General features: G+C 43.0%; 1 protein-coding gene across 3 annotated transcripts in view; it reads left to right on the top strand.

The window, feature by feature from the left end:
- The first annotated feature begins 3759 nt into the window (after window positions 1-3759).
- DSP (desmoplakin) overlaps window positions 3760-23718 on the top strand; it is a 39246-nt gene continuing 19287 nt past the window's right edge. For 2 of the 3 annotated variants that reach the window (XM_030971101.1, XM_030971098.1), the window contains exons 1-10: window positions 3760-4246; window positions 13161-13263; window positions 14932-15080; window positions 15428-15602; window positions 18209-18337; window positions 19462-19512; window positions 20564-20725; window positions 21664-21768; window positions 22947-23042; window positions 23270-23395. In XM_030971101.1, coding sequence (XP_030826961.1) covers window positions 4041-4246; window positions 13161-13263; window positions 14932-15080; window positions 15428-15602; window positions 18209-18337; window positions 19462-19512; window positions 20564-20725; window positions 21664-21768; window positions 22947-23042; window positions 23270-23395 — 1302 coding nt within the window. In that variant the 5' untranslated portion in view covers window positions 3760-4040. The remainder of the gene's footprint in view (window positions 4247-13160; window positions 13264-14931; window positions 15081-15427; window positions 15603-18208; window positions 18338-19461; window positions 19513-20563; window positions 20726-21663; window positions 21769-22946; window positions 23043-23269; window positions 23396-23718) is intronic. The other variant, XM_030971100.1, reaches the window with a different exon arrangement.

Here is a 23718-nt window from a genome sequence, read left to right as displayed (position 1 = left end):
GAACACAAGAGTCACATACTGGTTTTCCTGGATGATTTGATGTGTTTGGAAGGCCAGAGCTGGTTTTTTTGCAAGCTACCATAATGGAAATCAGTTACCAAGTCAAATTCAGATTTGTACTTTGAATGTCAGATGTCACTGGTTATCAATGTGTTTCAGCTACTTTAAATTTATTTGGTTTCTATCCAGGCAAGGAGGGCATTAAAGAGAGGATGCCATTAAATAAGCTCAGAAGAAGCCACGTGAAATAGGAGGGGCTGGCAACTACTGCCAACAGCAATGAATTAACAAACCATTGAGGGGAATTTCAGTGTGCACCTGGGAATTCAGTTCTGAAGATAAAATACAGAGGTTTTCCTGGTATAGACAGGGACCAACAAAGCATGCTAAGTTCAGTTCAGGTAGTGTCCTGAGTAAAGACCCATTATCCAGCAGCCTAAGCCTAAAATAGGGCTTTCGGGTCCACCATTTGGAGTTGGAAAGGAGCCTTTTATTAAAACTACAGAGATATGCTGAGTACTAATATTATGTATAAAGGAGACTCCCTCTGTTTACGGAAGCAGTCATCAGCTGCTGACATTTTGAATCTTTGGAACTGCTGTCTCCTGATACCCTCATGGTGTCTGCAATTCTAAGGGAGGCACATTAGGAAACAGGGCTGCAGCATGGACCCTAGCTCTAGCTTGAGCTTCAGGCATCTGTAGGGAATATTGTATCTCCTTCAGACTAACTTGCTTAAAGAGGGGCTCCTAAGATCTACACAATTTTAACAGATCCTTACCTTAGGAGACAGAACTCTGCTAAAGGAGATGAACTATAAACTCCAAATGACTGCATTTTAGAAAACCACTTCTGCATGTAGTTTTCCTTGGGAGGAAAATCATACAATCATGGTTTGGTTTGAGTGGAAGGGACTCTAAAGGTCAGCTACTTCCAATCCTACATAGGGAGGGACACCATGAGAGAGGGACACCGTGAGACTGAGGTTTGCAATTTACTGGCCACTTGCACTCAAAAACTCTCTGATACCAAAGAAAAACAAGGAAATTAGGATGTGGCCTTAGGTATGTCAGGACTGGGCCTTTCCAGGAATAGTGGAGCAAGATTTAAGTGGGATCACCCAGCTATTACACTGATATTTTCATGCATTTAGATTAATTTCAAGCAATATCTATGTGACTTGATCCTGCTTCAAGATAACTGAATCCAATTAGGGTAAGTACCCACGAAACATTGACTTCTTCAGCAAATTTAATTATTTGTATTTATTTATGTCATTTCTCTTTCTATTAAAACATCTAAGATAGGACAACTCTGTTGCTCACAGTATCATCTCAGTCTTATCCTCTCGTTCTCATTTCAGTGGGGCTAATTGTGCAAGTAGGACCACCAGAACCCAGTCATTATTTATGTATTTAAGGATTTTTCTGCATGTCCAGGTAGCAGTGACTCATCCAGGCCCCTGGGTGTATCACACACACGCTGTCTCCATCACAGATAATGGTGTGTCTCACTGAGCTGGCACACCAGTCCAAGCTGAAGGGTGGGGCTGTTTGGAGGTGGTGCTAAAACACAGCAAGAACATCAAATCAGAGTAATACTTTTGGATCTCTAAATGTGCATAAATATAAATGGACAGCTTTCAAAGGGACTTGCTAGGAAAAAAAAAGCTTCACGTTTGTATGTCTGAATACAAATGCCTGGCTTGATACACCACCATGCAAAAATTTGACTTTAATGTGTATTGATGGTACTAATTCAGAGATCTGTATTTACATTTCAAAAAGTTTGGACTGGAGTATCAAAGCACAAAGTTCAAGTTTCCCTCATTTGGCATTTCCTGCCTATTCCACATCTGTTTTCTACTTTTTTCCATACTTCTTTACAGAATTAAGCCTCTATATTTGTTTTTCTTACTCATCCTCATTTTGTATTCTGCTCCCTTACAGCTTTGAAATGTAATGTCAAACCATCCAATTGTGAAGATGTAATCTGCATTCAAAACAGCATCCCAAATCCACATATATACCCAAATATATATGTATGTCTGTATACATATATGTATATATTCACTCATATGCAATTATTCACGTTACATATAATACAGCATATATATTACAATATAAAAGTCCCTGCATGACTTCACATATAATAAGCCACCTTGCATTCTGCCTCTTCATAGCACTCTTTTCAGCTCCAGGCGGTGCCACCAGGATGCTCCTCAGGACCAAGCAACCCCACGTTTTCTTGGAGCAGCTCTTATGGCTCCTCTGTGCCACACTTTGCCCATCACCTCCAGCAGCAGCACAGGTTCTCATGTGCCCTGTGCCATGGTGCTCCTACAGAGTCCCAGCAGTTTCAGTGGTGCTCAGGAAAACTGCACAAGTTCAGTTTTCTCTTGAATAGTTTAGGAAGTCTTGTCTTTTGATATGTTTATCTAGTTCTTATTACTGTCCCATGACCTATCACTTGGGTTTAAAATAGCAGGAAAATGAGGAGTGCAGAAAAGACAGAAACAGGTTAAAGAATTTATGCATGGTGTGGGCTGTTACACAAATTTAAAAACCTTCCAGCAGGTGTGCTGTCACAGAGCATCAGGTGGCTGATACAGCTGGCTCATGTACTGCACATTGGGATGAAAGCCTCAGGAGTATTTCAGAAAAGCCTGGCACGGTTATCATGAGTGACTGCTGCTTCTCAAAAACTGGCCGTCTTCGTTTTCCAACACCATGGACAAGTGGCCAGACCAGCTGAGGCAGTGCCACTGAAACTAGCTAAGAATTGGTGCTCAGTTGACTCCTGGGACTAATCCGATGGTCACTGGCTGGCCACAAAGGCCCCTCTAGGCATCCGACAGTAAATGCCTTAACCAACACCCTGTACAGGCATGGATGCGTTAAAATGACTTTGTCTCCTAAGATACGGCCTATTTGAAAGTTAAACACAACTTTTACAGCACCAGAAGGCAGGAATCAAGAAAATCGGAGGAGAAAAGACAAGTTTAAATGCCTGTTTCTGCATATCTTCTTTCTCAGGCACAAACGCAGTCAGCGCATGGCACCAGTCCAACACTTCATGCACTGGGGCACAAATTTCAGCCGTGTTTCAGAAATACGCTGGGCTTGGAGTGCCCAAATCCCTCCTAAATGTGGGACTCTCTGTGTTTTGGAATTGATGAAACACACACATCATTTTCCCGACGTATATCAACACCCTGTGATGCGCAGGGCAGAGGGCAGCTGCCAGTGGAACAGACCCATCCTCGACGGAATGGTGCCGATTTACCCAGCGCTGCCTTGCTCAGGCGCCGGGTTCTTTTCGGAGAGGCACGGAGGTGTTTGGCGCCGAGGGCACCCTGGCCCCATCCATCCTCCCCGCAGCGCTCGCAGCCCTCGGACGAGCCGCTCCATGCTCCGCGGCCTCGGCCGCAACTCCAGGGCAAGCGCCAGCCCGCAGACACAGGGCAGACGCAGGTCGGGAGGGAGTTTCCAGAGGACTCCAAGCTCCGCTGGCGGCTCCTGAGGGCAGGACACGCACCGGGAGAGGTGCTGCAAACACCGGTGCGACAGTGACAGAGGCCGTGCGCTGCCCGTGCGGCCACCGGGGAGCGACAGCGGGGCGGGGCGGGGGCCGGGACCGCGGAGGAACCCGGGGTGGCGGCCGAGGAGGCGCGGAGCACGCAGGCGAGGCGCGGCTCCACGCCCAGGAGCGCCGCTTAAAATCACCACGGAAAGGTGTGGCCTCGCCTTTCCTCTGCCGGCGGGGAGGGGACAGGACGGGACTTCTGCTCTTGCCGCCGCCGCCGCCAGCAGCCCTCGCCGCCCGCCCGGCTCCGCGCCGCGCTCCTGCCCTGCCTCACCTGCGGGCCGCCCCACCGCCGGCTCCCGGCCCTTCCCCGGCCCTCGGCGCACCGCGAGGGAGCGGCGGCACGGCGGCGGGCGCTGCCGGCCGTGTATGCTTTTCCTGCCGTCGGCTCCGGCTCGGTGTCCCCGTCGCTTTGCCGCTCGCCCCGCGCGGCCCCGGGCGGCTCCCCCGCTGCCATGAGCATCAACGGCGGCTCCCACCCGCGCATCAACACCCTGGGCCGCATGGCCAGGGCAGAGTCGGGCACCGACCTGCGCTACGAGATGAGCTCCCACGTCGGGGGCGGCGGCGGCGGCGGCGGCGGCACCCACACGCACACCTCCCACAAGACCTACTACTACCAGAAGACCTACGGGGGGGACTACGCCTCCGATGGATACGGGTAGGTGCGGGTCCAGCCGGCCCCCGGCCCCGCTCCCTCGGGGCCGCCTTGGACAGCTGCCGTGAGCCCGCTCGCGGTGGGATTCCCTAATGTGCGAGCTCGCAAGTTTCCTTTTGCTGTTCCTCCCTGAGGCGTCTTAACTTCTCTAAAAGGCTTTTAAGTGCAAGAGAAGAACTTACTTTTAAAAAAACACTCTTAGGGGTGACTCTCCTTGAAGAGAGTAGCAGGACTAAAAGCGATGTCTCCCGTTTGCACTGAGAGCTGTAAATGGGTCGGTGCTGGCTCTGTTGACCCAACAGTTGTGTGCTGATAAACCCTGCTTTGCTCAGTGACGCAAAACAAGCTGAACTGAAGTGAATTGCTTTGTACCCCATACACCCAGGCTCTGCCTTCCCCAACTAGTTGCATAACTAGGGCTATAAAACCATTTTAAGTAGTGGGAAATGTCCTCTTGTTAATTTTTGAGCTTGTTTCTAGCTTGTGTGAGGCCTGGGAGTTTAAGTTGTGATCTTTTATGGAGCCATCCCTGACATTTGGTGGCAGGGGGTCAGAGATACGTGACAAGCAACACTGATCTACTCTCGTCACCTCTTACCTTTTTAACCTTCTGCTTGCCCTGGTGCTGTAAGGACAGTCAAGATCTTGTAGGCAGGGTGCCAGCTGTGAATCCTGGCTTGGGGAATGCCTGTTCTCATGGATGCAGCTATCTGTGCACATCAAGTCTGACAAGGACTTTCTGCAGAGTGCAGTAATCATGAAGACTTCTCCATTTGTCTCCTCATCTGGGAGTTCACAGGATTGAAAAACAGGCAGCAGTTAGAGACATTGAAGGAAGCAGTGCTGATGTATGGTACAGCACCCTCACAAAGCACAGCTGGTGATGACTGGTTGTGTGTGGAATGGCTGTATTAAGTCTGTTGGTCTCATTATGGATGCCAGTGACTCAGGAATTGATGCAGAAGCCCTGTCATGTATGTTGTATTAGAATTTAAGCCCTAATTTTATGGATAGTACATAATTAGATTGCAAAAGGGTGGGAATTAAACATACATAGTAAATAAACAGCAGATGAGAAACGGCAGGCTTTTTAAAATCAAGCAGATCTCTAAGTGGCCATAGAGAATTAGGGTTATCCTAGAGAGCACAGAGTGCTCAGCTTAGGTAAGTCAGACCAGTTGCTAGAGGACCACTGAATGAATGAAAACCTTGCATTCTACAGATTTTTTGATTATTACTTTGCCCAGTTCTTAGTTTTAGTTCTTTGTTTGACTTTCAGTTTGTTGTGTGCATAGGTAAGTTAGTTACAACGAGTTGCAGCTAAAACACATCCAGTTACCAATACAGTAGTATGATAATATCTATTTATTGCTATAGAATAAGAACAATTCAGTACTGTAGCACTGGTGAGTGCACACACTAGGACACCAAAATGCCGTCGTGTGCTGCCTGTGTAAGGATTTGTTTTGCTGGTCATGCTTCAATGCAAATATATTTACAAGATTTACCTTTATTTAACTTTACTGCTTACAAGAGACAGCCATGAAAAATGAATGGCAGTGCATGTTACTTACTTCCCCGCTGCTCTCTTTTCCTTCACTTTTCACTGGTGCAACTCTGTTTGGATTCAGCAGGGTCATTTGCATATCACTCCGAACTTTCACTAGAGGAGAAATGCTTTCCTTTAATTTAGCATTCTTTGGCTACAGTTACATATTTTAAGCCAGTCTGTAGCTTGTTAGGCTCTTCTTTCCATAGCATTCAGTGCTGGTGTAGCAAGAATGGAAAGGACAGACCTGATCAAGAGGTTAACAACCTTATATCAACATTCTTTCATTTGCTTTTTATAACATAATATTCATATCTCCTTTCTGGGGAGGTATGTCTGGCAAGGAGGTTGCAATGAAGGCTCCTGTTCATTTTATTGTGAGATTTCTGAGAGGAACTAAAGACAGTTGTTATTGAGATGACAAAAAAAAAAAAATGCATTTACGTATTGTTTTATGTGCAAAAATCTGACCATCCCAAATACTTTAAATATTTTTTGGAAGAGAGTATGTGGGTTTACCACCTTACTGAGTTGCACAGGTTTATTTTTAAGCAGTGCTGATATGCATTAAAATATGTCAAAACAAGTGGTTTATTGTCAGTTAATGAAAAAAGCAGTTTTGCCTGATTTTGTATGTGTTTGTGTGCAGAAAATCCACTAAATGCTCTGCATGTTGTGCTATTGGGATCAGGGCCATCATCTATGGAACTGGTTTTATTAACTACATTTAGCCTGACATATTCAGTGCCAAAGTTTAGTGGCATCTACTGAACTCAGAAAACGAAGGCTTCTTTTTTCCATGGGGAAGATCACTCTACCCTAATTTTTAAATGCAGCAGGATTCAAGTTAGGGTCTAATCTTGTAAGTTTTGGGGCGTATTCTGCCAGACAAGTCTGTGCTGAGTATTACATTACTCACAGAGCAATATGGGACGCTCCCTACCCTTAGGGCTCAGCAAGGTGCTTTTACAACATTCCCTGTTTCTTCTGGCTTGGGAACTCAGGATGAGCTTGGCCCGGAGTACAGATACTCAGCTTGACAGTGACTCACACGCTGCTAAACTGCCAATTCATCAGTCAAATATTTATCAATGTCTTTGCTATGGAGATAGAAAATCTGATAAACCATGAGAGAAAAGAAGAAAATGCAACGTTGTGCAGTTTTATTTGTCATTGCTGAGACTAGGGGAAAAAATAGCCTAGGATTCATGGTCACTGAGTGACATGAACATAAATTAATTTACACAGTTCTACTTAAAGATTAATGTAACTTCTGTGCTTAGAAAAGGAGTTAGACAATTACCTGCCCTGCCCTGGCATTACTTTGAGGAGTCAAGAAGCAAAGTAAAGGTGGAGAAAACCGAATCAAAGCCACACTTTTGCCTTTCCCATCAGTCTCGCAAGGATCTGTAGAGTCCTGGCTAAGCTGAGTGGTGGTAGATCTGGCACGGTAACTTCCCCTTCGAGCTGCTGGAGGAAGGGAGGGAGGAATGTGTCTGAACATTGCTGCGGAATACCTGCTCTGCCGGCGGAGCCTGCGCCGCGCTCTGGCTGGCAGGGAAATGCTGCCACGCCGTGCGAAGAGACCCAGGCTGAGCCTTTCCCAGGTCTCTGTCCCGTAGGGACGTGCAGGTGTGAGAGCCTCTTGTCAGGAGAAGGGGGTTTGCTGCCTTTGGAGCAGCAGAGGTGTATTTCCATGGTCCGGGCTGGAGCCGGCGTTTGGCACCTCCCTCTCCAGAGGCGGAGGTGGGAGAGGCAGCGTGTGAGCAGCCAGCTCCATCGGGCAGGTACGGCCCTTGGGAACCGTTCTGTCGCTCCTGGTGATTCATACCACTGGGAAAAAGCATGAGGACTTTCTGTGACCAGGTGTGGCACAATCCCTTGTGAAACTCTGCATGCTGTGAAGGCACTAAGCCTCGGGGGTCCTAACAATTCAATAATTCACTGGTGACTACTAGAATTTTGCACATTTTTAATAGTATTTAGAGCCTGATTGTGCCAGATGCAGAGGTCTTTTGAGGTTTCCAGCCATCATGGAAGCCCTAGTCTATGTGCCTACTTGGCAGATGAGACTAGTTTGGTGAGGCTGTGGTGTGCCAAAACTGGTTCTAGTTAGAGCAGAGACATATGGGGAGAACTCTTGATGACTTGACAGTTTGTATTCACCCCCTTTGAGGCGGGAGGGGGAAAAGCTGGACTATAGCATTTCAACTCCTAGTTGTTTTCTTATGGATGTCGTGATTCACCACCTTTGTGCCGTTGCATTTTCCAGCACACACACACACCCAGCTGGCAGGTGGTGGCAGATGGGCGGTGGTATGTGCAGGCTCTGTGCTGGGAATGCAGATTCCAGGTCAGGTTTTTCTTCTGACTTGCCTACCCTGGGCATACCAGGTAATCCCTTCATGAATCTTTTGCTTGTTCAAACAGGTTTGTGTGGAGGGGGATGGGAAGCGTGAAGAAAAAGAAGCGCAATTTTTTTGCTCTTGTTGAATTACAGGAATCATTCAATATTCTGGATCTGCTAAAAGACTTTCTTTTAAAGCTTCCTCCATTTTTTGGATGAATAAAAAACCTAAAAACCTTTGAATTTTTAAAAGGCTGGAAGTTTTGTGGAAGGCTTGGAAAATTTAACAAAGAGTATTCTAATTCATTTTAAATAGTATCTTTGGGACAAGAGCAACCTCTATGTGCAACCTCCCAAAGCTTGAGGAGTTGTGAAGCTGTGGGAAGGTTCCTCAGAATTGCTGGATGTGTTTCTGTGTTTCCTTTGCCCCGCTTCTCTGGGTACTGATCACACTCTGGATAGCCCAGCAGCCTCTGGATGTGCAGTAGCAAAGGCAGACACCAGAGCAGCCCCCACAGTGGAGGTGTTCGTGCTGGGGTGTGCAGGTCTTGCAGCAGCAGGAGGCAAGTGAGAAAGCAGAAGGTAGCTGGCTTCCTTGCCCCTTGGGTTCTGCAGTGATATCAGCTCCTACAGTGGGCTTTGAGGGTGCAAGCTGAGTGTTTAGAGAAGGTATTTGGTGTATTCAGAAGGCATCCCTTGGGATAATTTTTGATTGCTTGAATAAATTGGTGCCAGTAGTACCCAGCCCTGCTGTGTTCTGGGGAAGTGGGCACTCCTAACACGTCTGTCTCTATGCTCATAACTCATCATATGGCCTTGAACATATTTCTCAGTCCCTTTAGAAGGAAAAGCAGGAGTAGTTCTTTCTTGTTTCAGTAGAGCTGGAGTCTTGTAAGGATCACAGGTACTGCTTATCAGTTAAACACAAATCCTAGTTCAGACACTGGGGATTCAACAGTAATGGTTGGGTTTAGCTCAGTTGAGGTATATTCCAGCAGGGAGGTGTTGCCTGAGCTGCTATCCTGCCCAAATCCCAGTGGCAGCAGGGGTTGGGCTGTCCTCTCATTTCTCAGGAAGAGCAGGAGGGTAGAATAGCAAGGGAGCAATGTGTTCTGCCTTGACACGCACTGAAAAGTGTGGCTCCTGTACAGAATGATGACAAGGAGATGCTGTGCCTTTCCTAGGGCTCTCCTGACAGTGGAGAGCAACAGGCCTACATTTCAGCATCCCAAATAAAAGCAATTCCTCTGTATTTTGAAATGTTTTCATAATTTTAAAACAAAGGCACTATCCCCTTTCCTTTGTTCTTTTTATAGTTAATGACTGTTAAAATTATTTTAATGAAGAACTCTGCTTAATAGGACCTTTTTGAAATTCATGAGTTGCCTTCCAAATAAGTGCCATGGTCTAAAATGAATTGTAGGGACAAATACGTAGCTAAGGTCAGTAGCAGTCCGGTCTTTTTCCCTCAGCACTGTTCTGCAGGGTTTACAAAACCAAAGCAGCACAGCAAATAGTCAGCTTACTGCAAATGTATATATTCATTAGTAGTAGACTCTGCAGTCTTTTGTTATGAGTCCTTCTAAAAGACTGGCTTCCAGTTCTTGCCAGCTCTGCTGGAATGGTTGATAATATATGCTGCATTTGCAGGGGTGCAGTAAAACAAATGAAAAATCTGCCCATATTTTCACTGCATGGTGTGCCCACAGTGTTGGATACAACAGGATCCTATTCACAGGTGCAAGGTTTAGATGCTTCCAGAGTTAAATCAAATTGTCATAGGAGCAGTAGGTGTTAAAATGACCAAATATTACTCTAAACTCGTTCAGTTTCATGTAAACAAACTCAGACAAAACAAGAGAGACATTGACAAAATACTATGTAACCCACTTAATCTGTGTTTTCTGAGGATTGTTGGTGTCCTACATTTTTCAAAGGGACATATTTTTATGTAACATGTAGGTTACATGTTATTACTTTAAAAATCCAGCTTTGTTATTGCCTGTCCAGCGTGTTCTGGGCTTGCCTCAGTTTCTTTGGTCCAGTATTTTCTGTATTTGGTATGGTTTTACTTTGGCTGTCTGTTTCCTACTGCCTCAAGGTTGGTTGTCTTATTACTCTGAACTGGAGTTTCTGCTTTGATCTGTTCATCTCCATTAAAGGCCTGTTGGCTTCATTGAGAGGTGGATTACACTGAGGGACTTTGAAACTGCTAATGGAGAACCTTCCAGTCACATGGGTGAAACGTATTGAAGATGTGTCCCTGTGCTAGTGCCATCTGATGTATTAACAGCAGTATATGTCTGTTGAGGTGTTGTCTTACCAAGTATTTTTATTTTTAAAGTTTGGAGATTGATTTGTGCCCTTGGGCATGTTTGTACAGCTTGATCCCCTTCAGATTTGAAATTCTTGATTTCTGTTGGCTTAGTGGAGCTATGCCATCAAACATCAGCTCCTATGCTTCTGATTGTGCTCCAATAACCCCATGTAGCTCTAGTTGGTCTTCTGACAGATTTGAAAGCAAGTGCCTCTAACAGGCCATGACTTTTTTATCATTATCATGGGATTTATCTCTGTTTTTTCACTGGCAAAAGTGGTTAGGTTTTTAACAACAAAGAAAGCATTAATAAAATAGTGTGCTCTTTTCTGTTGTCAATTTGTATAGCCCCAGCTTCTGCTATATTTTGGTTATATCTTTATCTGCTGGATTGAAGAGCCTTAAATATGTGCTGCTTTCTTCTTGTGAAGGTCCCCGTGAACTGTAAACAAGTAACTTGTTGTTACTCTATTTGAAGACCTAGACAGGGTGTACTTAAACCTCTCATTTCAAGGCCTCTGCTCCTGCCTTTGAAACAGTTTTGTGCATCTATATTTAGCCATCTTCAGGTTTTCCATTTTTTTTAATTATTTGGGCAATAATTACAGATGCGGCATTCAAACATCATTAGAATGAACACAAAATACTTGTATTTCTACTTCTTTGTATTTTAATTTAATAGTTTGATTGATTTGAAAATAGCTTTTCTTCACAATTTCTTACCATGTTAACTATAATAGCTATTGTTTAGACCTTTTGTCATAGTGGAGTAATGTCTTTGAGTTCAGTGAAGTTATCCTGAAGCCAGTGGACATAGACTGACTGGTTACAGTATAAATTTGGTCACCTTCTATACTTCATCTATACTTAATTTGGCTTTAATGGATATCCAGCGTTTGTAGCTGCCAGAACATGATGCAAAAAGTGATTCAATAAAAAAACTCTTCCAGTGTTCTAAAAAGAGAAAATTGCTTGGAATGTTCCTCTCTCTTTTTTATTATGTTTCATTCATGAGAATAATTGTGGGTGTAATTAAATGTAAATTTCAGATGCAGTCAGATATTTCTATATCTAAACACAGCAGTGATGCCTAAGGAGAAGGAATGATTTAGAAAAGGAAGCTGACACAAAGCCTGGCATAAAATCAGACCCGTATGTTATTTTCCATAATTGTTTTCTTTAAGCAGTTTCCAAGACACACAGGGGTGCATAGCACAGTGGGGTGCAGCGTTTGTGCAGCCAAGGGGTCACAGTACCACCTGGGGGCTGCATGTGTACAGCTTGTTTCATGTCACCCAGTGACGCTGTAGTTTTGTCTCTGCACCTCTGAGGGTCTATTCCCTGGTATGGGTGAAGTTGCTGAAAAGTTGCTCAAACCTTTTCTGTTTCTTCCAGATGAGCTGACAGGAGAATGACAGGCTGCTGGTGCATCAAAAGCACGCACTGCAGAAGAGCTCTTAAAAATATTAAATGCTTCTCACCACTCCAGTGATTTTGCCAAGTACAGTTCTGCTTTTTCATTGTCGCAATTCCTTTTGTGAAGGATTGTCAGAGTCTGTTCAAGTCAGTGGAAAGATTTCCTTGAATCCAGATTGCTTGCTGGCTCTGAGTTGGGCAGGTTCACACTGGTGCTCTTGTTGGCATTAGTGTTGTAAGGAATGGCTCTTCAGTGATTTGTAATGGAAAGGGTTACCTACTGTGAGCACAGGAGTTAGAAAACCAGGCAAGGCTTGGAAACACCTTAGCTCTTACTGTCTGTTAGTTAGGTTTGTTTTAGTTTCACTGGCAATTATTTGGGTTTAGGAGCCGCCTGGGCTTGCTTGGGAGGCCTGATCCTATCACCAAGGAATGGTTCCTCACCTGAAGCACCTCACCCCCATTCAACTACAGTGGTTCACTTTGACGGCTGAATCCTAAATGCTGGCAAATTCACATTCTGGCAGTATGGATGCAGTAGATTATGTGCAAGACAACAAAAAAGACCCCGTTACCTGACTTGTTTTTCCCCCCACTAGTGTTTTTAGTTCTGGAGTTTTACTTGGAGACTCCAAACGCACACTTTATGTATTTGTAAGAAAGCATGTCCTCTGACTCCAGGCTCTACATCTATTTTTGTAGTAGCTTGTGTATCTTGCAATTCATTCCCGAGACACTGCAATATCTTTGTGCATTTCTGCTGATAAAAGGGCCCTTCTTACACTTGTATGGACTTGTGTGCTCCCGTGCTTGCCTAGCTGAGGACCCTGCTTTCCTTGTGTGCCCTGACATTTGATGGCTAGTGTGATAACATGAACAATTACATCACACAAAGGCTATGCTCTAATGTATTGACTTTAACAAAGATTGTGAATAACACATTCTTGCTGTAAAGCTGCCAAAGTTTTGTCTATCAAGGCAGCAAATACCTGTGCTGGAAGAAAAACTTTCTCCTTTATGGCATGCCAGTTTCCATGTTCTACTCTGTCCTGTGGGAAAGTCAGTCCATGCCTGCTGTTGCAGGACTATAAAGTGGCTCTGCCATCATGGAATTGTCATTAAAATTTCCCAGTGCAGTTGAAGTGTGTGTGTCTCTGTGAACTTGTATGAGGTGGATTATTCCATGTAACTTCTCTTAACTGTTCTGAATTTGTGTTTCTTGTATTTCTTCAAAACATGCAATTGCTCTGTACTTACTTCATCATCATCTTCTTCTCTCCCACAACAGCCAGAATGGGACCTGTACTATGTCCAGACGCCAGAACACCATCCAGGAGCTTTTGCAAAACTGTTCGGATTGCCTGACGCGAGCTGAGCTCATAGTACAGCCCGTGAGTGCTTCTTGTTCTCCTTATCCAAAGTGATTATGAATATTACATACATATTCTGTGTTGTTATCTGGACTCACAGGCTCTGCTTCTTCATCTCCTTTCTCCCCTGTCAGCTGTTTGTGTGAGGCAACTGGGAGTGGAATGACATACCTCCTTCTTAGGTCCCCTTCTTCCCTCTGTACACTGTTCAGTAAGACCGATTGAAATGCATCTGGATAATGAAAGGGGTCTTCTTGATTAAAAAAAAAAAACAAAAACAAAACAACAAACCCACCCTCAAACAGATTCTACTGCATCTTATTTTTTGGTTTTAGATCAGGACCACTGTCAGTGTTCACACCAGTTACTAATGACTAGTTACACTCTCTTAATGTGTTCTGTAGAATACTGTCCTCATTTTCAGGGCCATAATAAACCTGAGCCACCTTAGGAAATACCTTCATTACCTTTATTTTATTTTTCCAGATGATTCCTAAAGAAGTAAATGAGACTAGGCTAAAGTCTTCCTGGCTGTTTCAGCTCAAATACATACACATAATCTTTGTAGTATGCTGCTCTGGTACAAACCCCGAGTGCCTGGGGGCGGGTTACTCGCTAAATTCACTTCTGGCAAACCTGGGGTGTCCTCTGTTCCTGCTGAAGCAGAGGAGGTGCCGGTTGGTGAGTGCATCCTGCTGCTGAGGCCACTGAGATGTGAAACACTTCAACAGTCCTGGCAGTAGATGTGATTTAATGCGCACTTTTGGACCCTCTGTGGACAGAAAATTCTTTCAGAAATGAACTCTGTGGTTAGGAGTTCGTTTCCTTTTCAGAGATACAAGACGTGTGAGCATGTTTATACAAAAATCAATGCCAGAGTAAATACTGCCTTTTGTTCAGGATTAATATTATTCCAGTGAACTTGAAAGAAAGAGATGTTTAGTTCCAGCTTGGTGCCACAACATGCATTGCCTGCTTTGTTTCTTTCTTTTCTTTCTAAAGGACAGAGCAATGAGGTCTATAATATTTTATTTGGAAAATCAGATCACAGCTGCATTGTGTTTTGCTCAGCATGGCTGTCAGTTGCAGTGAGGTCAAAGAGCCATGTCTTCCTGGTTGAAACACCATGGCCATGCTGGTCCAACTGCACTGAGAGGGTGCATGGAGAATTTGCCTAGACTTTGGGTGATAAGGTGGGATGCAAATGTGATGGGGCATGGAGCTGGATGCAGGCAGACTGTCCTGCTCATGTTTTTGCAGGAGAGGGAAGTCTTAGAACCTCAGGGAACTTGTGGAAAATCAGGAGCAATATCTACCATCTCCTGCTAGGACGGTGTTTCCTTCTCATCTTTTGAACACAAAAACACAGTGTCTTAAGAAGTTAGCACACCATATGAAGCCTTGGCTCCACTGAAATAAACATCAAGATGTGCTGCTCTTTATGGAAATTTTTGTTTGATAGCTACATTTTAATAACTTTCTTCCATATTTTATTTTAATAAGTGCTTTCTAGTGGCTGTGGATCATCAGCCTTCTGCCAGTTAAAGCTGGCAGTCAGAGACCTGGCAGTTGAAACTTTTCATGCTTCCTAAAAAAACCCCCAGTCCTCACAACACCTTTTTTAAGACAACCAAAGGAAGCTTAGATGATGAATATTTAAATTAATCTCCCATCTGGTTTTTTCATTAGGAATTGAAATATGGGGATGGCGTCCCACTTAGAGGGAACAGGGATCTGGAAGACTGTTTTGCACAGGCAAATGACCAAATGGACATCCTGGATGGACTGATCAGAGAGATGAGGCAGATGGGCCAGCCCTGTGACATGTATCAGAAAAGGTATTGTCAGGGAAGGGTTGGGGTTGGGAAAGTGACTGATAAAAGTTTGTGGTACCTCAAGTGCTCACCTTCCCTGGTGTTGCAGGATATAATAGAAATCAGTAAGATGGAACTAAATCTATTTGGTCACACTAACATGGAGAAGGGTCTTGCAGTAACATATTTCTGGTAGAAATTGACCCCTTAGTTGTCTCCATGAAATGTTAATGCGTGTATTTTTTCCACAGTCTTTGCTTTCAACACTTTGTTTTGAATAGTTGGTGGTCCAGTAGCAGAGATAAATTGCATTGTTTGTGTGTTTTCTGGATGTTTTGCTCACAGACACTAAGTGTTTCCTTCCCTTTCAGGCTGCTACAGCTCCAGGAGCAGATGCGTGCCCTGTACAAAGCCATCAGCGTTCCCCGTGCCAGGAGGGCCAGCTCCAAAGGTGGTGGCTGCTTCTCCTCTCAGAGTGGCTCGGGCTGGGATGAGTACACCAAACGTGTCACAAGTGAATGCTTAAGCTGGATGAGGCAGCAGAAGGTAAATCTGTGCAAAACCCTGGGACAGTGCTGAAATTTGGTGTTGTTTATGAATGTCACCTCATATGTAGTGATGTTTTGTGTGCCAGTAGAAAAGTAAAAGTACCTGTGAATGCTCACATGTTATTCCAAGTTCCTTTTTTTACCCTTCCAGTATTATACATATAGTGAATTCTCACTGAAATCCAAACATGGATTGGGGGCTTCTTTTGCAGAGGAAAAGGTGTAGAAGTTAGATTTGAAAGCTAAGTGAAACACAGGTGTTAACATAACAAAAACATTGGCATATTTGTGTTAGAGATTATTATGCTTGATATTTCCCTCCTTCCTTCCTTGCACGGATTTCCTTTGATTCATATTTATTTTAACCTTTTACACAGACAGGACCATCTTCACAGATTTAACAGTGTTTTACAGTTGCTCTCCCCTTCTAGTCTGTCTTTATCACAGACAGGTAGAGCTGATTGCCACAGGACTAGGCTCTCGGAAGTCAGTGCTAAAATGCACACAGAAGTGCTGAAGCTACTGTTTGTTGCATTCTGAGAACAAATTTGCCAATTCACAGCTGTTAGTGATGTAACCTGGAATGGAAAACACACACTGTTTTTTGTGCTGCTGAGGTGAAAGTTGTGTGTTGAAGTGAAAGTTGTGAGTTTGTGGTTGGACAGCCCTTTCCGAGAGACAGGTAGGGAGGATGGAACAAGGTGGCTGAAGTCACACGTGCAGACTCCTTGTAAATTGAAATTTTATTATTTTTATCTCTCTTTATTAAGTTGTTGCTTTGCAATTCTGTCATTATTATCTGTGTATGGCATTTGCCAGGTGGCTCCTATGCAAACCAAATGGGGAGGGTAGGGCTCTGTAGAGTTGCAGAGTATTTTTAAGTGAGTGCTAGTTACAGTCCAGTCTTTCTGTGTGGCATGTTTTAGAGGAGGAAGGGGAAGTGGAGATGCACTCCTTGAGCAGTAATGTGTATAAGCATTGTGCCTGGACAGCCACAGCCAACATCATTGCTCTTCACATGCTGTGGGAGAGGAGGCTGATTGTCAGACCTGCCATGGCTTGAGGAGTGATGTTGGACAGACTCTGGGCATGCTTCCAGCGATGAAAGATGGGGAACAGGCTGCACCTCCCAAAGACACCACGTGATGCCCTGCTTAGACAGTCCTTGCTAAACACAGGGAGCATAAGCAACTGCTTTATAGCTATGTTCCCACACTAAACCTCCTGTGAAAGTAAAAGGCTCTCTCTCTCTCTTCCCCTTCATCCCTACAGAAAGCTGAGGTGGGGGCAGTGAGTACTTACCTCACTGGGAAAATTTATTTTGAACTTGCCATGATGCTGCTTCTTTCCGTCATGCCTTGCTGTGTCCCATTACATACTCACATTGAGACTAGGATAATGTTTCCCCTAGTACTATGGTGAGATGTGGGAAAAAGTTCTGAGCAGCTGATGTTTTTTGGTTTTTTTCTGGGTTTTGTCTGCATGGTTTGCTGGTAGGAGAATCAGATGGTAGGGAGGGTTAGTCAAATTTCCAGTGCAGAGCTGGGGAAACTGCAGGGAAATCCAGACAGCCTTTGTTCGCATATGGCAGCCAGCCACGACTGCCACTGTTGCTACAGTCTCTTTGGACTGTTTAACAAGAAGGGTCAAAGTCCTCTAACTTTCAAATGTCTGAATGAAAAATGGTTTTGTTTCTTGGATCATTTTCAGCACTGCCTTTGAACCCCTACGCTTGAGTTCTGGCTTTATTGTTATCTGTTGACTCATAGAGATTTGACTCCAGGCTGGTAATTACCAAATTCAGTTCCAACCCAAGATTAGGATACCTCTTTCTTTACTGGGCTTGTGCATAGACAGGCATTCAGATAGAGCTGCAGTGTGTCTTTGCAGCATAGAAGAGGATTTGGAGTATGAGGAACTGAATTTAAAGTTAGGTGGCTTTTAATATTTGGGAAAAAATGAAACAAGGAATGCAGTCAGTTTTTGGGTTAGTAATTAGCAGGTGTATTACTGTTTTTCAAGGCTGTTTCTAGACATTTTCTCTTGTCATCCTCCAATAAATGTTGCTAAAATGTGAGACAAACAACACATTTTCTAATAATTTCAGTTTATATTCTGTAGAGGTTTTTTAGAGTCACTGCATTTAACTGAGGTTGTTGAAGTTTACATGAGCAAAATTAAAATGGAAATCTAGTGTACTGGGCTATAGAACTTAATTGGGCATTTTCACATGAATTGCATGAATAGCATTGTTTGATAAAGTCATGGTTTGTTTTCAGAGTGATAAGAATGTAATTTTACTGTAGAACATAAAATAACAGTTTGGTCCATAGACAACAGATGAAAATACACTACTGAGTGTGCTTCATCTAGTGTAACTTTAAACAACTGAAATATTCTTCCTATTTTGTTTCTTCTACTTTGGGAGCCTGACACACGGTTTAATTGATGGCAATTTAAAGAAACTGTAAAACCCTATCCTGAACTTCTCTTTCATTTTTACTCTCTACTGCATAATCTCTTTCCCTCAGTTCAACTCCTTTATGCTCCAATTTAGGCAGTAATGTTGGAAATGAAAGTACCAATCCTGTTTCTTGTTCCTAGGTTGAAATGGAGCAGGTGAAGTGGGGGTTTGAAGCAGCATCCATTGAGCAACAAATTTGTGAGCACAGGAGAACCCACAATGCTATCGGAGACTATCGTTGGCACCTGGACAAAGTCAAAACAGATCTGGTAATTGCTGTCCTCCCTTACACTTTGCTTGGTCTAGGTATATAGCATTGGCTTACTGGTGTTCCACTACAAAAAAAGGAATGTTGGAAAGTTCATCCTCTCTTCAGAAAGCACTGGTGTCATGATAGCAAACACTTCCAACTCTTAATTCCTAGATAGTTCCTCAGAATTGTAAAATAAAAATTTAGTAGCTATTTAGCTTTTTGTTGTTGTGCACCAAGGCTGGAAAATAAATATTGCCATATTATTTGTGAGACCGATGACTAAGAGTGATTCTTCTCACTTGCCGTCTCAGTATATTAAACAAGAAAGTGAAAGAATAAGGTGGGTGCTCAGATGCAGCCTTGAGTAATCAGGTTTTTTCTGTGAAAAATGCCCGAATTCTGGGCTAAGATTAAAGCTTTTCTTATGTGTTGATATGATTATTTTCTTTTTTTTCCTCTGAGACTTCTGTTGCCCTCTGAATTTTGTGATTGGAATAAAGAAGTGACTGAAAATACTCTCCTACCAGCCCAGCAGTTAGGTATAGGAGAGAGGAGGCTTATTTAATTTCCATTCATCTTTTCTCTTATTTGGCAAGACAGAGTTCAATCTAGAGAAAAGGTGGTCTGTTCTGGAGCCCTGATCTCTCAACAAAGCTGAAGAGTGGAAAGGATTTTTCTCCCTTTTCCCTTCTGTTTCAAATAGGAAAGGTGATAGTCTGCCCTGTGGAATACCAGTTCCAAGGCTGGACAGGTTCCCAGCCATATAAATGGGGATAAAGACTGGAGCTGTGTGCTCACATTGTAATTTATACTAGTTCGCAATCCCCAAAGCTTGCTCTAGGACTAGCTGGTGCAGGAGTTTGGTGCAGAAAAAATCCGGTTTCGAGTGTTTTGGTGTTACAGATTATGTGCAGGCTTGGATATATATACCAAGCATCCATGAGAGTAGTAAGTTTGTCCAAGCCTTGGTTTTGTACTTCCTGAGTCATCCAGCGGAGCAAATCTGCTATTGACAGATGTCTCTTGCCGGCATTTGCCTGTTACCACCTGCAATTATTATGATATTGACTCTGTAAAGGAAATATCAGCAAATAGGCAACTTGTAAAAGGCTCACTAAGTGTTTGCTGTCTCTTTTCCAGCGAGAGAAGGCTGCAGTTCATCAGCTGGAGGAAGAATATGAAGGCCTGCTGGTAAGCAAGGGATGTGGTCATTTCTGAGACCCTGTTTGCTTTATTAGCACCTATGTGATTGTCAAGGTTCAGGTATTGACAGAGTGACAGATGCACATTTAAATAATTCTATTCAGCAGTAAACTGAAAGTGCTTTGTAGTTTCTGAAAGACTCATTTTGAGTCATGGACTTGAGATTAATGCATTGCCTGCTGTATAATTGACTTGTTCTCACAAGGAAGTTTCTAGTTTGCACCTGGTGAAGGGAGTTGGTCACCAAGAAGATGAAGAGTAGACCTCTACCTCCTTAATGGGAGTAAATGTAGTGATGAAATTATACTGTATATGAAGCTTAAAAATTACTCAAAGGTGGGACTGGAACCAGTCAAATTCTGTGTAGGGCTGTGCATCTTCCCTGCTGTGGATCTTCATGTAAAACACAGTAAGAATCTTGTGCAAACGGTTTATTTAACACTTGGGATCAGAATCCGATTCCTGGCAACCTGATTTCAAGTAACAGGATGTGTATTATGACGTGAAGACAAAGATTTTTTTCTTGAAGTGTCAACCGTGCAAAAGATGCTGCTATAACATCAAGGATGTACTATGAGCAGCAAATGCAAGCAAAAGGATGTTAAATGTCCAGGCATTTCTTGTACTTCCCCCATGCCTTTTTGCTTGCCTTCCTACATGTCTGCTACACGTGTGTTAGAAATAACTTTGGGAAGGTGCTGACATCAGGTTCCTATTCTGTAAATCCTGACACATTGTGCACTGTCTATTGCTAACAGGTTTCATGGTTTAATAAACCCAGGCACATCTGCTATCCATTGCCAACAGGTTTTACGGCCATGTGGGTTTTATTGTTATTTTAGTTAAAAAACAAAAAACAAAAACAAACAAACAAAAAAACAACAAAAAAACCGAAAAACAAACAAAAAAAGAAACCCACCAAAACCAAAGAAACAAACAAAAAAAAGGCAAAGGCCATGCTGCGCTCTTAGCTTCCCTTTCTCCACCCAACTCAGGCATTTATATATTTATGGCTTCTCATTTCTGTACTTCCTTGCAGAAATATTCCTTTGAGAGAATGGATCAGCTTCGTCAATTCCAGAACCTCATCCAGGCCACCAGCAGAGAGATCATGTGGATCAATGACTGTGAGGAGGAGGAGCTCCTCTATGACTGGAGTGACAGGAACACTGATATTGCCAGGAAGCAGGAGTCCTTCTCTGTAAGATAGCTCAACCTCCCCATGCTTTCCATTGACCCTCTCTTGGAATAGTCAGGGAGAAACAGCTTCTCTTGGGAGAGGCTCATCACAGGGGGTTTCTTCACTCTTTTGGGATTCCTGGGATTTTTTATCAACAATTTTCAGTGAAGTACTATGTAATAACCTTTGGAGTCAGGACAGGACATTTTTTGGACCATTTTGCTCCCATTCAGGGAGTTCTCATAGTTTATTTTGACCTTGGAATGTGGCCTTGGTCCAGTCCACTACAGACCAGTGATCACCTACTGCTTGTGCACACAGCACAGCACAGTCATTGTGCTGGCATGCCAAACTAAGGGACTTTAATCAAGCAGTTTTAATTCTCCCTGCTGGGACTATGCAGGGGTCAGAGGTCCCTGTATTTGGCCCTGATTATCTGTCACCAGGAAGTAGAGCTGTGCTCTCTTTCTCTGATGTTTCTGCCACCAGCACACTGCTTGCATGATCAGATGTAGTTTGCCCTCCTCCTTGTCATCTATGGGTGTGTAGGGAAATTGAACATGTGTGTTTGTTTAACCAGTATTGGTGCTGGTCACTAAATTGAAAAAAGAATGGAAGTTCACACTATTATGGAAGTGCCTTTTTTTTAGTTTAGTTGTTCTGGATATTGCAAGATGCAGTCGTTTTTGCTTCCATCATTCCTAAGAAGAACAGAACTTAATGTGCTTTGCTGTCTGAAACAGCAAGCCTAGGCACTAGAATTGAGATGATTGCACCTTCTTTGATTCTACTGTCTTCATAATTAACTTCAGTACACCTAATGGAAACACTTTATAGTGTTAGATGGGATAATTTTATATTATCACAACTATCTGGGAAATTTTAAGCAGATGAAAAAACTGTTCTGCCTGTGCAGTGTACCTTTGGAGTTAGTTTAATGCTGTGTTTTGGTTATTTAGAAACGTATGAGTGAGCTGGAGGTTAAAGAAAAAGAACTCAACAAGCTAAAGCAAGAAAGTGACCAGCTAGTGCTCAATCAGCATCCTGCTTCAGACAAAATTGAGGTGAGTTAGACTTTGTGTGACTTCTTTAGTTGCTACATGGGAAAAGTTCTCAGTGAAAGTTCACATACAAAGTGCTGCATTTGGGCTCAAGAAGGGTTTGCCTGTCCAAAATCATGCCCATTTTACTCAGCTTTACAGGCTGCTCTAATAAATGATACTATCTTCCTCTACAAACCTGGCCATTAACAACTCCATGGTTATAGATGCAGGTAAAAATGAAATCTAAGCTTGGGGCGTTATCTGAGTGTGTTGAAATTGCTGTATCTTGATTGTGCTGACTACAGTGCAACAGAATTTATGATAGGAAGCGATGTCATTGCTGTTCTGCTGTCTTAGTAGGCATGTTTTGAAAAATGCCACACCCTTTGTTGAGGATTTATGTTTAATCCAAGTGCAAATACTTTCTGCAGCTGAAATTCTGAAATTCATAGTGCCTTTCTATGGCTTAGCCAAGACACTTTTGCTTTCACAGCTTGGTGTACACTTACTTTTTAATTAAAAAGGCTGCAACAATTTGGACATTTTATTAGGAGATGCTGTAGTTGTTGCAGTTGCAAGAGCGTATAAGAACTCTGCAACTGAAGAAGCTAAAAGGAAAAAAGAAATCTTTTATGCCTTTCAGTATGTTTACTTGGTTAACTGTTATCATATTGTGTAAAATCCTATTTCTCCTGTAGTCAGATTCTCTCTTAAAGGGAAGATTCTTTTAAGCTCCAGCAGTGAAGTGAAAGTTGTGTGTCATTTTTTAAAGAATATACATGGCTGCTTGAGTGTTTTGAATCTAAAAACAATCAGCATAAAATATCATGTTTGGAGGTGTTCCCTGAAAGAATGAGAACATGGTCATTTGCAGCTGAAATACTTTATTTGCACTACTCTTTGTGCATTTCACCCCTTTTTGTTAACGCACCTGGGGCTTTATATTGATCAAACAAATTCAGGTCATGAACAGATTTCTCTTTGTGTCTCACAAGCAGGTATTTAACTCATTTCAGTTAGGTAGATGCTTAGAAGTTGTGAAACCATTTGCATGAATTACGTAGTTCTGGTGTCTGTGAATTTGTTTTAGCAGATTTTTCATTTGCATTTGTGTGAAGCATAGATAATTTTGTTTGAGTCTAGGTGTGGGAGAGAGATCAGTGTGGTGACCTGAATTGTGTATATTACTGTTTTCCTAGGCCTACATGGATACATTGCAAACTCAGTGGAGCTGGATTCTTCAGATCACCAAATGTATTGATGTTCATCTGAAGGAGAATGCAGCTTACTTTCAGGTGAGTAGTGTTATGGAGAATTCACACAACTTTAAAAAAAGTGTGAATCCCAGCAAAGATATATTTATTGTGCGCACATATATTTACTATAGGACACTGTTGCAATGTTATAAATGTTACCATTGTGCCAGAGGTGAACTGGGATTTCTCATTAAAGGAGTCCATCAATTTTTAGCAGACATTTTTAAGAGCTACACACAGCCAAATTCACAACTTTTCTCCCGTAGTTCTTTGAAGAGGCCCAAGCCACGGAGTGCTACCTGAAAAACTTACAAGACTCTATCAGAAAGAAGTTCATCTGTGATAAGAGCATGTCACTGCAGACTTTGCTGGAGCAGATCAAAGAGCTGGAGGTACTGTCACACTCACCTGACAGGTTATGTTCTGCTTTTCTGGGAAACCAGCTGCCCTCTTTAGATAACAAGTGTAAACCCAAGTGCACTGCAATGTTTGAATACAGTACTGTATGAACCTGAGACCACTATATTTTTAAGTCTGGAACGAGTCCAACAAATCCCCAATTTTCTGACGTGCTAACAAATGAAAAAAAAAAAAAAAAGAAATACTTTTATTCTTATGTGGTAGAATAGATTTTGCCTCAAAGGATAAACACATTTGATAAATGATTCATCATGTCGCTCTATCACTGTAGTCTCTTTGAAAGGATAGAAGTCAG

The sequence above is a fragment of the Camarhynchus parvulus genome, chromosome 2, assembly GCF_901933205.1.
Source record: "Camarhynchus parvulus chromosome 2, STF_HiC, whole genome shotgun sequence".
Taxonomy (NCBI): domain Eukaryota; kingdom Metazoa; phylum Chordata; class Aves; order Passeriformes; family Thraupidae; genus Camarhynchus; species Camarhynchus parvulus.
The sequence above is the reverse complement of the archived record's forward strand: the minus strand, read 5'-3'. Positions and strand labels throughout refer to the sequence as shown.